An 11,647-nucleotide genomic window follows, 5' to 3' on the forward strand; every position below is an offset into this window, starting at 1 on the left:
AATGTCAATGTCTTTCTACGGTTGAACTAGACCAGACTTGAACCATTAAAACCAGAAGGAAATATAACATTACAGGGTATTTTTATATTCAATGTTTCAAAGACCAATGTTGTTAAAGGTTCATTCTTGGAAGGCAGATATAAATTATTAATAATGCCGTACTTATAGTCAACGTAAATATCCATTCTTTGCTTGAACAGGGTTAGAGTTAGGATTATATAGACACATTTTTGGGAATTTTGTATTGTTAAAATCGTGAAGACTTTTGAAACCTTCTGCAGAGTTAGGATTGGACTTACCATGGATCACTCGTTGTTCGGGTGTCTGCGCAGCCCCCACGCTCCGTCACAAGGCCTGCACCCGTACCTGGACCTGCCCAGCTCCTCTCCTCCCTGTGGGTTCCCTGGAGGAGAGGACCCCGGGGCATTTGGCACCCACCACAGCCCCCTGTCCCAGCATCATCAGCTTCCCTCGGTCTGGCCCGCTCCGTCACACGTTCATTCGCCCACAGCCCAGCACGGGGTGTGCAGAGTGGAGAACACCCCAGAACAGTGCTCCGGGATGGGGGGCACGCCATGTGGCAGTGACCCCACGCGGGGGTCGTGTGTGTCGGGGGAGTATGGACAACACAGTCTGCCCTCTGAGGGGACGGAGAGGAGAAGAGCCAAAAGCAAGAGCCAGATGTCAGGTAAGGAGGAAATAGAAAGTATGACAGCCCAGCTCATATTCGACTACAGTGAACCCTCGTTTATCGCGGGGGTTACGTTCCAAAATGAACCCGCAATAGGCGAAATCCGCGAAGTAGATACAATTATTATACAATGAAATTGACATTGAAGCTCACACGCTCGCTCTCACCGGCCTCGCAAACTTCAATTTGGCAAGCGGTTTTACGTACGTGTCCATATGAATCCATGACGTTATTGACACACAGGTAGAGAAGACGCGGAGAGACTGTTTAGCCAATCAGAATGCAGAACACAATGCATGATGCAAATCCGCGAAGCAGCGAGACCGTGAAAAGTGAACCGCGATATAGCGAAGGGATCACTGTATTGTCAAGTCATGTTATAATTTATACAATGTCATCACTGCACACACTCTCTAACGCTTTAGCCAAAAAATACACTTTATTTTAATTGCATTGAAAAGTGTCCTCACTGTGGGCTTGCATCTCCACAAACCTGACCTGAAATGTTCTGAATGGGGTTTTTAAATGTGTATTTCCATCTTCAGAACGTGACAGACCCGACAGTCACTTTAAAATACAAAATGTTGTAATATAAAAATAATGCTCTTTTGGATTTTGGGCGATTGTCAAAAATTAAATAATATTTCATAACAGATAGATAAATAGAGGGATGAATGGCTGCATTGGTTAAGTCCTGTTGCTGGTTTAAATGCAGTAGAAAAACAACATGTAAAAACATAAAATAATCAAGTCGTATTTTGATAATCGTAATTGTTAAATTACAGAAATTAGTGCTGAAACAAATACACATAATGATGAGCAATGTTTACCCTTGTAAAATAATGTTTGTATGATATTGATTTGCTTATTGCTCAGAGACTTTGAACCGTAAAAATCCCTGCAGAGGTCGTGTCCCTGGTGTCCTGGTCAGCAGCCCTGACCACAGTGTCCAGGGGAAAGTGTGAGCGCTAATGAAGGGTTAGCTCCCATCACATCACAGGCTTTATAAAACTCCTGGCATCAATCTGACACTTCTGAGCGTGTGCTTTCTATGAACAGTGAGAGCGATGCATTTCTGCTGTCGAACCACAAAAACAATATTCCGATTGTCCCTCTCTGGCTGCATTTCTGACACGTTCAACACTTCACAGGGAAAAACCTAATCCAATTTCCTCACGCTAGCGCCAACCACAGCTCATTCGCTCCACTGAATCTGTGACTGTCACAAAAATTGTCAAATTGTGATCAAATAAGCCATAAAAATGCTCTTGTAACACATTATACGCTCTCTGCTGACCCAGTGTCGGACATTGTGCACATGTGGAATATTCTTAATGTTTATGGAATACTTTTATGACTTACTGCGAAAAACTGTTTTCTCAAGATATTATTGATCGTTGTCTGGTATTTTATGTTGGAGATTTATGAAGAATTAAACTTTATTGGCTTTTATTGAATACTTTTGTGAACGTTGCATGTGTTAGTATGAGTTCAACCAGGAAAAGTCAGTAATCCTTGAAATATGCAAGAAAAAATACATCTTCAAACAAATATTAACAACTTTTCACATACTCTGTCCCACATTTTTCCTGGCCTCTGCAGAAAGTTACCATGGCCAATTTATGAAACTTGGACTGATTTATATGTCGAGGTACAAAATATCATTAGATGCTTGACGCTGCAGAGCTTTCCATGAACTGACCACAAGGACATTAACACCACTGGAAATACTGTGATCTCACCATCCAAACAGGACCGAGGGAAAAGTACAAATATGCAGAAAGGACAAAAGACGGCCGAGCCATTCTGTCCACATGCTATTTAGTTTATTTTGTAATGGAATATTCTTGTCCTACTTGTGTCCAGTTGACAGAATTCATTTTCTTTTCTTTTGATGGACTGTAGCATTATAAAGACAGAAATGAGTCAACGTGAGAGGGAGCTAAAGTGTGTGGTCAATGTTGCTTGTGCAAATCTGGATATATTTTTGACAGCAATTCACGTTATTGTTGCTATACAAGGGTTTCAGTGTGATGAAACTGTTGCCATAGCAATTCCAACTATTTTTGAATACTCTACAGCATAGAAATTGATGGACAAGAAATCCTCCATCTCGGTCCATTGCTACAAGGCTTAGCTAGCCTAAGTTTGTTAGCCTTTAGCTTGGACGCAAGTTTTACACAGTAATTATGATCTAAAATAAAACACCAAAAGGTTTACACTCTCAACAATGACTTTTAACGAGGCTTTGCCCAAAGTGTGGTTGATGTTTGCAACAAAATACATACTAAAAATGTTTCATGATTCAAATACAGACAAAACGGGACCACAGAATAAACTAATTGTGTATTATTGAATTTAAGAATTAGGGGGGAAAAAGATCCAAGATATGAGACCTATTTTGTCAAGTTTAAGGCCAATGTGTATGTGATTTCCCCCCCCATCGGTCCATTCTTTATTGTCGGTGCAGTTTGTGTCGTCCATTTTCCCCAGCCGCCAAAGACTGCGTCATTTCTGCTAAGACCGTTAGCATACACGCCCCAAAGCCCTCAACTAAACTTACCCTGAAAAAACAGTGAAAAAATATATTGTGAAATATAATAAAACAGAGCCACTAGTGTAAAGTGGTAATTGTACGCCGTAAATTGGTTGGGGATTAAAAATAAGCAGTAAAATTACAGACTGGCTCTGGAATCCAAGTGCCTTCTGGGACTAGCCGAGTTGCTAAGTGATTGATAGCATGGGCAGGGAACGCAGTGTCGAGTAATCACAAAGTCCATCAAAAGTACTCAAAATAGCACCTAAAAGTGAAATGTTCCCCTCCATTAAAGTGAAAGTAGAAACTACCAGAGCTTCATGTTTATTTTAGCTGCCGATAGCATAGAAGGTGTTAGCAACGCAGTGCCTAGCATGTCTGAAAACCAAACGCTCGACGTAAATGAGTTTTCGCTTTTGTTTGTCGAAAGTCTGGTTGTGTGATGGATGTTTTCATAAGCAATTATAGCAACAAAGTTTTAGTGCTGAATGTTAAATTAGCCTCTCAGCCGCCGCGCGCACGTTATCGATTTCTTCTGACCGGCATCTGGACCGGGACAAGAGCGGTCTGACAGGGGCAAAGACGCATTGAGTTCACTCCGAGTTCTCTTTCAAAAGTAATGACTGCAACAGCGCATGTGTATTTGAATAACTTTAAAATTCTTGCACTAACAGCACTACAATATGCATTACAATATATATCTGCACTGGGAAAAAAACTGATTTCACTTTATCACATGAAAACAATCGCCCCTTTAAGTTGTATTCATATTCCTCCTGCCATTCAATACCACAACGCAGTTACGACGTCAGTGCGGCGGAAGATGATTGGCAACTCTAATTTCCTCGCTTTCATACTATTTCACTTCCAGAAGGGCCCCAGTCGTTTATCAACCCCCGCGCTCAAATCTTTTTCTTCCCTCAGCCCTGTTCTGGCCGACCTCTCCCCTGTTTTCTTTTGAGAATCAGCTGGATCTGGAAAAAGTTCTGTTTTTCATTTCAGAGTCCCAGGACGGGAGCTACAAGCCAGACATGAGCGGCGGTAAGCCCAGGAAGGAGCGCACCGCCTTCACCAAGGAGCAGATCCGGGAGCTGGAGGCCGAGTTCGCGCACCACAACTATTTAACCCGACTGAGACGCTACGAGATCGCAGTCAACCTGGACCTGACCGAGCGACAGGTACAGTTAGTCTTCTTTTAATGAAGTTAGAGCGTGCGGTTTGGAGCAGAGTTAAGAGAAGATAAGATATTCCTTTATTGTCACACATGGGGAAATGTCGGTGTTACAACGTAGTAAATACAGAGGAAAGGATAGATAACTTATAGGAAGTTAAAAAAAAAACAACACTCTTAATAGAAGAACTCTTATAAACAAAACAAAAAACTCTTGTTTATAAAACTCCTCTCATATCTTAATAGTGAATGGAGGAAAAAAATAAATAAAATTAAAGATAAAAATAAAATAATAATAAAATAAAACAAAATAAAATATGAGTAAATAAAATAAGTAAAAATAGCTAGCATAAGACTAAATAATACTAATACTAATGGTAAGTAAACACTCTTATTTTCATCAGTTGTAATATGGCCTTCATTGCGTGTGAGTACAACAGTAATTGCACATGAATATGACGGTATTGCACATGGTTAATTCAGTATTGCACATGAATATGAGGGTTTTGCACATGGTTAATTCAGTATTGCACATGAATTGACGGTATTGCACATGGTTAATTAAGTATTGCACATGAATATGACGGTATTGCACATGGATAATTCAGTATTGCACATGAATATGACGGTATTGCACATGGTTAATTCAGTATTGCACATGAATATGACGGTATTGCACATGGTTAATTCAGTATTGCACATGAATATGACGTATTGCACATGGTTAATTCAGTATTGCACATGAATATGACGGTATTGCACATGGTTAATTCAGTATTGCACATGAATATGACGGTATTGCACATGGTTAATTCAGTATTGCACATGAATATGACGGTATTGCACATGGTTAATTCAGTATTGCACATGAATATGACGGTATTGCACATGGTTGATTCAGTATTGCACATGAATATGACGGTATTGCACATGGTTGATTCAGTATTGCACATGAATATGACGGTATTGCACGTGGTTAATTCAGTATTGCACATGAATATGACGGTATTGCACGTGGTTAATTCAGTATTGCACATGAATATGACGGTATTGCACGTGGTTAATTCAGTATTGCACATGAATATGACGGTATTGCACATGGTTAATTCAGTATTGCACATGAATATGACGGTATTGCACATGGTTAATTCAGTATTGCACATGAATCTGACGGTATTGCACATGGAGTTCTGACTTTGACGGATGATATCAATATTGAACGGCATTTGTATTTGTTTATTAGGCCCGAGCCCCAGCAGGGCGGAGGGCCTATTGCTCCCGCAACGCTGCCGAAGGCAGCGTTGCAACTGTCGCCCCTGGCAAGTACAGTGAACTGGCCCATGCCGAAGGCATGGATCATGCATACTTACTCCTGCTATGACAGAAATAGTCAACAATGAGTGAATGGGCGTAGCCCATTCACTCATTGTTGACAACAGCAGCGCGAAGCGCTGCATTCCTCCAAAAACCCTCCTGGCATCGTCCCGTACGCGAGAATCCATGCCGCAGGCATAGGCCATGCTTGTATCTGCTCAAATCAATGGAAGTCTATGGGGAGTGGGCGGGGCATCCCGACGGAATAGGGAGTGACGAGCGCGTAAGCGCTCGTAATGATGATTCCACCCCATGGCGGCATCGGGAAGGCTTAGAGCTTTCAAACGATGTATCATTTGTTGTTATAGTAAAAACGGCTATATTGTTTTTGCTAAAAATATTATTATTATTATTATTATTATTATTTTTCTTGTTCTTCTTCAGCGCTTTGATCTCTAATTTGACCCCCTGAACATGCTCAAAAACTCACCAAACTTTGCCCAAAATTCAGAATCGGCGAAAAATTTTATTTTTTCTGGGCCATTTTTTTTTTCGTTAAAAAATGGCGCGACAGCGCCACCGACAAAAGTCAAAATACATTGCGCCTATGGGAGACGCCCCGAGGTCAACTTTGGCGTAAAGCTACGAAATTCGGGACACGCATTCCTCTCGTGAGGATAAACAAAAAAAATCATTGTGGCCACGCCCCCAAACTTACCCTATGGCCGCCATCTTCCTTTGAAAATGAAAACAAGCTGAGTTAGCCATTTTGTTTACGTCAAACTTTGACGAACTCCTCCTAGGGCGTTTTGCCCACCGACTTCAAAATCGGCGTACGTCCTCTGGACAAGTGGGGCATCTAAAGTTATTCAATTTTTTGAGATACCTTTTACGGTCTGTGTGCGGCGCAGCCGCAAAGTTGGACAACTTATTTTGGAATATTGCAGGTCTAAAAATTGCTCCCATTTGATCAAAACCAGTCCGATTAGGACCAAATTTGAATCAGTTGTTAAACTTTCTAGTTTGGACCAGTTTAGGCTGACAAAATTGAAATGGCAGTGATAGCGCCCCCTACAGAGTGACCTTTAAATTAACATTGAAGGTCAAAAATTAGTTTTACCAAAATTGTCTAAACTTTACCCAAAATTCTATTTTGCCGTCCCGATCACAAAAGCCAATCACAAAAATGCCTAAATTTTTACGCCGTAGTCGTAGCGATGACAGAAACCTCCCATGTTATCCCTATGGGAAAACCACAAAATCTCTCAAATTACCACATTTTTATGTTTTACACTTTAACGAAGTCCTCCTAGTGCGTTTTGCCCACCAACCTCAAAATCGGTGTACGTCCTCTAGACAAGTGGTGTATCTAAAGTTATCCAAATTTTAAGGATAACTTTTACGGTCTTTGTGCGACGGAGCCGCAAACGTTTCCCAGAATTCTGACTATTTGGCCTTCAGAGTGGCCTATAAACAATAGAGTTTTTCCAAATGACATGATATTTTGAACAAAATTCTAATTTGCCATCCTGATCATAAAAGTATGAGAGCCAAAGTCATATTTTGTACGGCGTAACCGTAGCGATGACAGAAACATCCCATGTTATCCTTATGGGAAAATCGCAGAATCGCTCAAATCACCACATTTTTACGCTTCACACTTTAATGAACTCCTCCTAGGGCGATTGTCCGATCAAGTTCATATTTGGAGAATATCATCTACACAAGCGGGGCATCAAAACTTATCCATATTTTGATTCTAAGTGCTACGATCTCTGTGTGGCGGAGCAGCAAATATATGTCAGAAATGGGAAAACCGAGAAATCTCTAAAATGACCACATTTTTATGCTTCACACTTTAATGAACTCCTCCCAGGGCGATTGTCCGATCAAACTCATATTTGGGGAAAATTATCTACACAAACGGGGCATCAAAAGTTATCCATATTTTGATTTTAAGTGGTACGGTCTCTGTGCCGTGTAGCTCCAAATATACTGTCACAAATGGGAAAACGCCAAATCCTTGAAATGTTCACATTTACGCTTCACACTTTAACAAACTCCTCCGTGGGCAATAGCTCAATCAAGCTTTACTTTGGGAAATATCATCTACACAAGCGCGGCATCAAAAGTTATCCATATTTTTATTCCAAGTGCTACGGTCTCTGTGCGGCGGCGCAGCAAATTTGACTGACACTTGTGTTCATTTGCACTGGATTGGCCATGTCAATTGTGTCGCCGTCTGTCAAGTTCTTTTTTAATTCAACACACAATAAGGGCGCCATCTTTATCAAGTCGAAAGCGCAGAGTCGGAAGGCCGGCGGCCCGCGAGGGCCGTTGGATGCCGCTTGCGGCTTTAATTATTATTATTTTTCTTGTTCTTCATCGCTTTGAACTCTAATTTGACCCCCTGAACATGCTCAAAAACTCACCAAACTTTGCCCAAAATTCAGAATCGTCGAAAAATTTTGTTTTTTCTGGGCCATTTTTTTTTTTCGTAAAAAAATGGCGCGACAGCGCCACCGACAAAAGTCAAAATACATTGCGCCTATGGGAGACGCCCCGAGGTCAACTTTGTCGCAGAGCTACGAAATTCGGAACACACATTCCTCTCGTGAGGACAAAAAAAAAATATTATTGTGGCCACGCCCCCAGATTTACCCTATGGCCGCCATATTCCATTGAAAATGAAAACACGCTGTGTTAGCCATTTTGTTCACGTCAAACTTTGACGAACTCCTCCTAGGGCGTTTTGCCCACCGACTTCAAAATCGGCGGACGTCCTCTGGACAAGTGGGGCATCTAAAGTTATCCAATTTTTTGAGATACCTTTTACGGTCTGTGTGAGGCGCAGCCGCAAAGTTGGACAACTTATTTTGGAATATTGCAGATCTAAAAATTGCTCCCATTTGATCAAAACAAGTCAGATTAGGACCAAATTTTAATCAGTTGTTAAACTTTCTAGTTTGGACCAGTTTAGGCTGACAAAATTGAAATGGGCGCGATAGCGCCCCCTACAGAGTGACCTTTAAATTAACATTGAAGGTCAAAAATTAGTTTTACCAAAATTGTCTAAACTTTACCCAAAATTCTATTTTGCCGTCCCGATCACAAAAGCCAATCACAAAAATGCCTAAATTTTTACGGCGTAGTCGTAGCGATGACAGAAACATCCCATGTTATCCCTATGGGAAAACCACAAAATCTCTCAAATTACCACATTTTTATGTTTCACACTTTAACGAACTCCTCCTAGTGCGTTTTGCCCACCAACCTCAAAATCGGTGTACGTCCTCTAGACAAGTGGGGCATCTAAAGTTATCCAAATTTTAAGGATAACTTTTACGGTCTCTGTGCGACGGAGCCGCAAACGTTTCCCAGAATTCTGACTATTTGGCCTTCAGAGTAGCCTATAAACAATAGAGTTTTTCCAAATGACATGACATTTTGCACAAAATTCTCAATTGCCATCCCCAAAATAAAAGTATGAGAGCCAAAGTCATATTCTGTACAGCGTAGCCGTAGCGATGACAGAAACATCCCATGTTATCCCTATGGGGAAACCGCAAAATCTCTAAAATGACCACATTTTTACACCTCACACTTTAAGAAACTCCTCCTAGGGCGAAAGCCCGATCAAGTTGATATTTGGGGAGAATCATCTACACAAGCGGGGCATCAAAAGTTATCCATATTTTGATTTTAAGTACTAGGGTCTCTGTGCGGTAGAGCCGCAAATATATGTCACAAATGGGAAAAACGCCAAATCCTTGAAATGTTCACATTTACGCTTCACACTTTAATGAACTCCTCTGTGGGCAATAGCTCGATCAAGCTCATATTTTGGGAAAATAATCTACACAAGCGGAGCATCAAAAGTTATCCATATTTTTATTCCAAGTGTCACAGTCTCTGTGCGCTGGAGTTGCACATTTGACCGACATTTGTGTTCATTTGCAATGGTTAAGCACAGCATTGTACATGTCCAATGTGTCACTGTCTTAGTTCTTAGACAATTGCGTTAGCGCCATCTCTGTAAAATGCAGAGAGCAGAGTCGGAAGGCCGGCGGCCCGAGAGGGCCGTTGGATGCCGCTTGCGGCTTTAATTTTTCTTGTTCTTCTTCTTTTTGAGCTCTAATTTGACCCCCTGAACATGCTCAAAAACTCACCAAACTTTGCCCAAAATTCAGAATCGGCGAAAAAATTTATTTTTTCTGGGCCATTTTTTATTTCGTTAAAAAATGGCGCGACAGCGCCACCGACAAAAGTCAAAATACATTGCGCCTATGGGAGACGCCCCAAGGTCAACTTTGGCGTAAAGCTACGAAATTCGGGACACGCATTCCTCTCGTGAGGACAATTTTTTTTTTTTATCGTGGCCACGCCCCCAGACTTACCCTATGGCCGCCATCTTCCTTTGAAAATGAAAACACGCTGTGTTAGCCATTTTGTTCACGTCAAACTTTGACAAACTCCTCCTAGGGCGTTTTGCCCACCGACTTCAAAATCGGCGGACGTTCTCTGGACAAGTGGGGCATCTAAAGTTATCCAATTTTTTGAGATACCTTTTACGGTCTGTGTGCGGCGCAGCCGCAAAGTTGGACAACTTATTTTGGAATATTGCAGATCTAAAAATTGCTCCCATTTGATCAAAACGAGTCCGATTAGGACCAAATTTGAATCAGTTGTTAAACTTTCAAGTTTGGACCAGTTTAGGATGACAAAATTGAAATGGGCGCGATAGCGCCCCCTACAGAGTGACCTTTGAGTGATCGTTGATGGACAAAAACTGGTTTTACACAAATGTTCTAAACTTTGCCCAAAATTCTATTTTGGGGTCCCGAGCAAAAGGCCAATTAAACTTATGCCTTAATTTTTACGGCGTAGCCGTAGCCATGACGGAAACCTCCCATGTTATCCCTATGGGAAAATTGCTAAATCTCTCGAATATCCACATTTTTCTGTTTCACACTTTAACAAACTCCTCCTAGGGCGTTTTGCCCACCAACCTCAAAATCGGTGTACGTCCTCTAGACAAGTGGGGCATCTAAAGTTATCCAAATTTTAAGGATAACTTTTACGGTCTCTGTGCGACGGAGCCGCAAACTTTTCCCTGAATTCTGACTATTTGGCCTTCAGAGTGGCCTATAAACAATAGTTTTTGCAAATGACATGATATTTTGCACAAAATTCTAATTTGCCATCCTGATCATAAAAGTATGAGAGCCAAAGTCATATTTTGTACGGCGTAACCGTAGCGATGACAGAAACATCCCATGTTATCCTTATGGGAAAATGGTAGAATTGCTCAAATCACCACATTTTTACGCTTCAAACTTTAACAAACTCCTCCTAGGGCGATTGCCCGATCAAGCTCATATTTGGGGAAAATCATCTACACAAGCGGGGCATCAAAAGTTATCCATATTTTGATTCTAAGTGCTACGGTCTCTGTGTGGCGGACCCGCAAATACATGTCAGAAATGGGAAAACAGCGAAATCTCTAAAATGACCACATTTTTACGCTTCACACTTTAACAAACTCCTCCTAGGGCGATTGCCCGATCAAGCTCATATTTGGGGAAAATCATCTACACAAACGGGGCATCAAAAATTAGTCATATTTTGATATTAAGTGGTACGGTCTCTGTGCCGTGGAGCTGCAAATATACTGTCACAAATGGGAAAACGCCAAATCTTTAAAATGTTCACGTTTACGCTTCACACTTTAATGAACTCCTCTGTGGGCAATAGCTCGATCAAGCTTTACTTTGGGAAATATCATCTACACAAGCGCGGCATCAAAAGTTATCCATATTTATATTCTAAGTGCTACGGTCTCTGTGCGGCGGCGCAGCAAATTTGACTGACACTTGTGTTGATTTGCACTGGATTGGCCATGTCCAATGTGTCGCCGTCTGTCAAGTTCTTTTTT

At 41.3% G+C, this 11,647-nt stretch overlaps 1 protein-coding gene across 1 annotated transcript in view; it reads left to right on the forward strand.

The window, feature by feature from the left end:
• Positions 1–232: 232 nt before the first annotated feature.
• The window catches only part of LOC140361377 (homeobox protein MOX-2-like), a 27,834-nt gene continuing 16,419 nt past the window's right edge, over positions 233–11,647 (forward strand). The window contains exons 1-2 of the mRNA XM_072447089.1: positions 233–688; positions 4,230–4,405. Of these exons, the coding sequence (XP_072303190.1) occupies positions 301–688; positions 4,230–4,405 (564 nt within the window). The 5' untranslated portion in view covers positions 233–300. The remainder of the gene's footprint in view (positions 689–4,229; positions 4,406–11,647) is intronic.

The sequence above is a fragment of the Eucyclogobius newberryi genome, unplaced genomic scaffold, assembly GCF_026437365.1.
Source record: "Eucyclogobius newberryi isolate DKJ021-1_F unplaced genomic scaffold, fEucNew1.0.hap1 SCAF_16, whole genome shotgun sequence".
NCBI lineage: Eukaryota > Metazoa > Chordata > Actinopteri > Gobiiformes > Gobiidae > Eucyclogobius > Eucyclogobius newberryi.